This window comes from Oxyura jamaicensis, chromosome 17 (assembly GCF_011077185.1).
Source record: "Oxyura jamaicensis isolate SHBP4307 breed ruddy duck chromosome 17, BPBGC_Ojam_1.0, whole genome shotgun sequence".
Classification (NCBI taxonomy): Eukaryota; Metazoa; Chordata; class Aves; order Anseriformes; family Anatidae; genus Oxyura; species Oxyura jamaicensis.
This window is the reverse complement of record NC_048909.1, coordinates 6195412-6201504: the sequence shown is the minus strand read 5'-3', so window position 1 is coordinate 6201504 and position 6093 is coordinate 6195412. Positions and strand designations below refer to the sequence as shown.

Below are 6093 nucleotides of genomic sequence, written 5' to 3'. Positions count from 1 at the left end.
CGGGCCATGACGGGGCGGCGGGGCGGCCCGCGGGCGGCCCCGGGGCTGGCGCTGCTGCTGCTGCTGCTGCTGCCGCCGCTGCTGCTGCCCGGGCCCGCGGGCGCCGTGGAGCCCATCAGCCTGGGGCTGGCGATCGCCGGCGCCGCCGCCTCGGCGCTCACCGGCATCATCTCGTACCCGCGGCTGTACTGCTACTTCAGGGAGTGCTGCCTGCAGCGGCACGACGTGCGCGCCGCCGCCGGTACGGGGCGGGGGGGGACGGGAGGGGGGAGGCTGAGGTGGGGCCGTGCTCCTCGGAAGGCTGCGGGATGAGGGGGGGGGAGAGGTCCCGGGGGACGGGGAGGGGGTCCCGGGGGTCCCGGGGGGCGGGGGCGGGGGAGGGGGGCGAGGAATTGAGCCCCGGGGGATGGGGAAAGGGACCCAGGAGATGGGGTCCCGAGGGGACGGGGAACGGGGGGCGAGGAAGGGAAGCAGAGGGTAGGGGGGCTCTGGGCCCTAGAGGATGGGGAATTGGGTCCTGGGGGATGGGGAGGGGGTAAGGGGGCAGGGGGTCTGCGGGTCAGGGGGTCTCAAGGGATGGGGAAGGCGGATAGGGGAGGGGGATGAGGAATTGGACCCTGGGGGACGGGGAAAGGGGGCCCCAGGAGCTGGGGAAGGGGGCTGAGGAATTTGGGGACAAGGAGATGGGGAAGGGGGTTCGGCAGGACGGGGAATTGGGGTCCTGGGGGATGAGGAAGGGGGTTAGGGGAGGGGGCCCCGGCGTTCTGGAGGATGGGGAATTGGGTCCCGGGGGGACAGGGAAAGGGGACCCCAGGGGATGGGGAAGGGGGTCCTGGAGCATGGGGAATTTGGGGATAGGGAAGGGGGACAAGGAAGGGGAATGGGGAATTGGGGCCTGGAGGATAGGGAAGGGACCGTGGGTTGATTCCAGCTTGGCCAGCCCTTTGATCCCGTGGCTCCTGTGAGGCTGGGGAAGGGCTGGGAGCTGAGGGCGGTTCCTCCCTTCTCGCCTCTGACCGGCGTTGTCGTGCTCCCCAGCCCTGCAGGAGAACCTGGACAGAAAGCTCTTCGGGCAGCACCTGGTGAGCAAGGTGATCGTAAAGGCCGTGAGGGGCTTCCTCAACAACGAAAACGCCAAAAAGCCTCTCGCCCTCTCCTTGCACGGGTGGACTGGAACAGGCAAAAACTTTGTCAGTAAGATAATCGCCGAAAGCATTTATAAAAAAGGTCTGAAGAGTAAATACGTCCACCAGTTCGTGGCTACTTTACATTTCCCTCACGCTCAGGACATCAACACCTACAAGGTGAGGCGGAACTCGCGGCAGGGGGCAGCAGCCGTTGCTGCGTTCAGCTGTAAACGTTACAGCCCGGTGGTGCTAAAATTATTAACCGGTACGATTTGAGAGGTCTGGCTGAGTTTTTCCTAAGAAAAGGAACATTCCTTGTGCCTACCAGCTGGCAGCACGGGGGTATTTGCAACCCTTGCTTCTGACCTACGGCATTGCTGGCTGTGCCACCCCACGGGCTCTGCCAGCACCGACCGCGCGCTGTCGGTTGTGGCAGTTAACGAGCTGCCCACGGAGCCCATCTCCCGGGGCTGGGTACCTGCCGCTGTTAACGTTGGAAGGATTTTGCAGCCCAAATGCTTTTTTGCTAAGATCGTGGTTAATAAAGCTTCTGTCTGACCTGTCTAAAACTGTATTCTCGTTATTACGTATTTGGACTTTCTATGTTTTCTGGTAGCACCACCAGTACTAAAATCCTAGGCGCTGTTTTACTCTGTAAAATGTACCCCATGCCAGTTTGGGATTCTTCTGCATGGCATTAGGTAAATCCTAACATGCATCAGGACAGGTTTTCCTGTGAAAATAAAGACTTTTTTTTGCATGCGTTTTGAGCCTCTCTTTAGGGAAGAATGATATGGTTAATTTTTATTGTTCTACGCTTTACTTAGAGATGTGTGTGACTTAAAGTGGATCAGCAGGTTTCCGTGGTTAGGTGATGTGCTGAGGGGCCCTGCGAAAGACCAGGAATAGTTTGTGACACCGACGAACCATCTGGTGGCCTCCAAGCACGTTAGGTACTGCGGAAAGCTGAAACTTGCTGTCTGAGGCACGTGTGTAACGTCCTGCTGCTTGCACTGAGCAGGCTGTTTAGTTTTGCTATGCTACCATCTCCCAGCTGTAAAACAGAATAACAGAATAAGCTGTTGCCAGAAAGGTACAGGTAAACTTGGAATCATTCCCTGGGTTTGGGAAGCATCAGTGTAGGTGGATATCGTGGGGCAGTATTTCAGATGCACGTTTTCTGCTTTGTTTTTGGTTTTGTTTTAACTTTAACAGCATAGTTTGAATGAGTAGGGCTGTATTTTCTAGTACGGAATGTTTATATACTATTTGTGTATGTTGAAAATGGGAACAGGTCTACAAACCTACTTTCTAGATGGTGGAAGTAGATATTTCCCCTTTTACAGCTTGCTTTTATTCTCGTTGCAGCTGAGCTGTTCTAAAATAAAACGGACCCTTTTCTGCTTTCCTTTTGAGATGAACGCACTGCTTGGTAAAGTTGCTGCCCGTGCCAGTGTGAGGAACTATTGCTCCTTATCCACAATATATCCAATGACACCTTCCTTTTCCACCTGGTTACGCAGTAAATCTCAAATTATGAATCGCTGGAAATGGTCAGGACAGTCATTTCTCAGTCATTTGCCAGCAGATTTTTTTTTTTTACTTTGTTACTGATCTTAAATGTCACCCACAAATGAGAGAAAAATGTAACTGTTAAGTGAGAGAATCTTCACAGCACAGCATTAGCCTGTCTGAGCAATACCGTGGTTTAAGAAGGACCTGTAATTGTCTCCATTTAACTTTGAAATGATTAAGGGCTGAGAACTGAATTCTGTTCCTACTTGTGCTGGTGACTACAGGCGGAATTCCTTAGTGGTGCTGTTCATGTAGTAAATATAACACTGTTTGTGGTTTTGACACCTAAGGATGTTCAGACCAAAGTGCTGCCCAAAGCAATCAGCTTACGTGGCAGGGTTTTGCTTTGTGTTGCTGTTCCTTGGTGGTACCCATCTTTTGTCCAGATGAGCAGGCTTTCATTTTTGATGCTTTCAGGAACATCTTTTGAGGAGATTTCCTTCTTGTTGTCCTGTCTCTTGGTGTCTTCAAAATTTCTCAGAGCTAGCATGGCATTTGGTTTAATTAGTTTTATTTACAGCTTTCAGCCATGCTTTAGCCAAGAAGCCAGAGCGAGTGAAATGACACAAATGAAAACAATACAAAACTCGGTAGGCACCAGTCCTATTTCCTGTCTTTTCATCACAAATTCTTTCAGCTGCTTCTGTCTTTATGCCACTCAGGACCAGTTGCAATCATGGATTCGGGGAAATGTGAGCATCTGTCCCCGATCGCTCTTCATATTTGATGAAATGGATAAAATGCACGCAGGACTCATTGACTCCATCAAGCCATTCCTGGACTACTACGAGCTCCTGGATGGGGTGTCCTACCGCAAAGCCATCTTCATATTCCTCAGGTAGGAGGTGACGCCTCAGGCTTGCTGTCCTGGTGCACTCGGTGCCTTTTCAAACTACCTTCAGATACAACCTTGGTTTTCTCCTTACTTAGCAATGCTGGAGCTGAAAAGATAACGGAGCTGGCGCTGGATTTCTGGAGGAAGGGGAGGACGAGGGAAGACATAGAGCTCACAGAAATACAGAACGCGCTGTCCGTGTCTGTCTTCAACAACAAGAACAGTGAGTGAAACTGCGATTGGTTTTCAGGTGGTGAAAGCCCCACAAAAGCGATGGCCTCGTGCAGTGTGCGAGCTGTACTTTGACAGCTGTGGTTTCTTGGTGTGGCCTCTGGGGTTTGGCTACGGAGGAGCCACAGTGCAGTCCGGGGGCCTGGGGGACAGCTCCTGCGTTAGGAGCTCTGCGTGCACCTTGGTCGCCTCTTGGCTCACATACATGGGGGGGAGTCTGTGCTGTGCATATTGACATGCTAAGGGGAAAGCAAAAGAAATCTAAGGCTGGATGAAAGCTTTGGGGGAAAAAATCAGCTCTCCCAGAGCAGCTTGTCCTGCTCTTAGTAGCAAATCTGTTCTCTCCGTGGAAGAGGTGAAGGTATGAGACCAGCGTCTGGGGAGCAAGGCTTTAAATGTTCGTTTGAAAGAGATCCAACAGGCCACACACATCTGTGTGCCTAAGATGATGCAAAAAGCACCATGAGAATGGACTGACCTGTGCATTAGAGGGCCCTAACAATACAGATGAATTCTTACTGGTCCGTAGCAGAGGGCTGTGGTATCGTTGTGTGTAACGAGTGGAGTAGAAACAAGGCCCTTCTCTTTCCTTTGTAGGTGGATTTTGGCACAGCACCTTGATTGACAAAAATCTCATTGACTACTTTGTTCCCTTCCTGCCTCTGGAATACAAGCACGTGAAGATGTGTGTCAGGGTTGAGATCGAATCACGTGGCTACGCCGTGGATGAAGACATTTTAACCAGGATAGCGGACGAGATGACCTACTTCCCCAGGGAGGAGAGAATTTACTCGGATAAAGGATGTAAAACTGTGGATGCCAAGCTGGATTATTACTATGACTTCTAAGGCTTTATTGCTGCAAATGTAACTTAATCACAAAAATGAAGAACCCAGGACATTTCATTTTTAAGCACTTTGTAAAGAAGGGACCATTGTTTTAAACTGGTGTGTAAATAAGTGGCAGTGCCTCTGCATTTTTATTCTGTCACTAGTCACGGCGCCCAGGTACGTCGCGTTGTGCCACCAAAGTAAGGAAGAGCTGCTCTGTGAACGCAGGGACTCTGATCGTGCCGAAGGCTCCTCTCGAATCATGTATTGATCGCCAGAACCATTCGGCAGGCTCTTGGCACGTATGCTGGGACTAAGATTATGGCCTGATTTTAATTAGGTTTTGGGTTGGTGTGGATGGTCTCTAGGCAAGGTTGAGAATCGTGATCAAAGTCCCTGCTTGTGGAAGCCTTCACTGGGCTTGTGTGGGTAAATTCCTGTAACAGCATTAAAAGTGTGTGTGTTTTCTCCTCACGTAGCTTAAAAATACGTATACTCTTTTTCCAATGCTGTGCAGTCACGATGTCTGTCTCAAAACAGGGCTACAAATTGGCTTTGTTTGAGCCAAAGCTAATATGAAACTCTTTGGTGTGAATACTGTTCAGTGGAAAGACTTAATATTAAGTAGGAGGAGGAAGTAAGTTAAAATCCTTGACTGTATCTTTGTGGTAGTTGGTTCCAATTTTTGGTTATTTTTTAATGGATAAAGTTGCCCGCAGTTCTCTCCTAGGAGTGACCTTCCTGGGAGAAAAGCCTGCTTTGTGAGTGCTGGCTCAGCTTCAGGGGAAGGCTGTAACGTAATGGGGAACGTGTACAGGTTAAAATTTACACCAAGGAACTGGACAAGAGGTTTCTCCTCTTCACCCCCGCGTAGAATTCAGAAGCCAAATTGCAGGGTTTTGCCTTTCCCAGTCTCACAACCCCGTATGCCTTGGAGGTAAGGATGAAGACCAATCCAAATGCGTTTGTGACCAACGTGAACCGTGTCAGCTGGAGTGACTGCACGGAGTGCTCGACTTCCTTCTAACTGTGAGCACTGCAGAGGCTTTTTTTTCATTCCAGTTTCTATTAAAAATAAACTTTCCTCATCAGAACCGTATTCCGTAGCTACCTTCTGGTGTTGCGTGCGTCGAGTAACCCGCTGTTGTTTTCTGAAGCGTTCTGCTGTGCTTGAGTGCTGGTATTTCCCTTTTGGAGCACAAAGGGAATGGATACAGGAGCTGTGATTCTTTTTTCTGCTGCTTGGTGAAAGGGAAACAAGTGGACTTTGTACTGGGAACGAGCTCACAAGTACTAGCTGTGCTCAGATGCTTTTTGCAGAGGAGAGCTTTTTAGATACAGATGTGCTGAACGCTGTTGTAAGGATGACCTTGGCTTCTAGAAACTAGGTAGAACCCTGCTTCTCATCTCCTCCCACCGTGGTGCCACTGACTACCTACCTTCCAGGCTGTGATCGAAGCCACACGCATTTTCAGAAACAGCATCCTGATGTTTT

General features: G+C 50.4%; 1 protein-coding gene across 1 annotated transcript; it reads left to right on the top strand.

The window, feature by feature from the left end:
- Positions 1–6: 6 nt before the first annotated feature.
- LOC118175422 (torsin-1A-like) lies at positions 7–5258 on the top strand. The gene is made up of 5 exons (XM_035341671.1): positions 7–241; positions 1039–1304; positions 3365–3540; positions 3633–3760; positions 4366–5258. The coding sequence occupies exons 1-5, from the start codon at positions 7–9 to the stop codon at positions 4614–4616; spliced, it is 1056 nt and encodes a 351-aa protein (XP_035197562.1). The 3' UTR covers positions 4617–5258.
- The last annotated feature ends 835 nt before the right edge of the window (positions 5259–6093 follow it).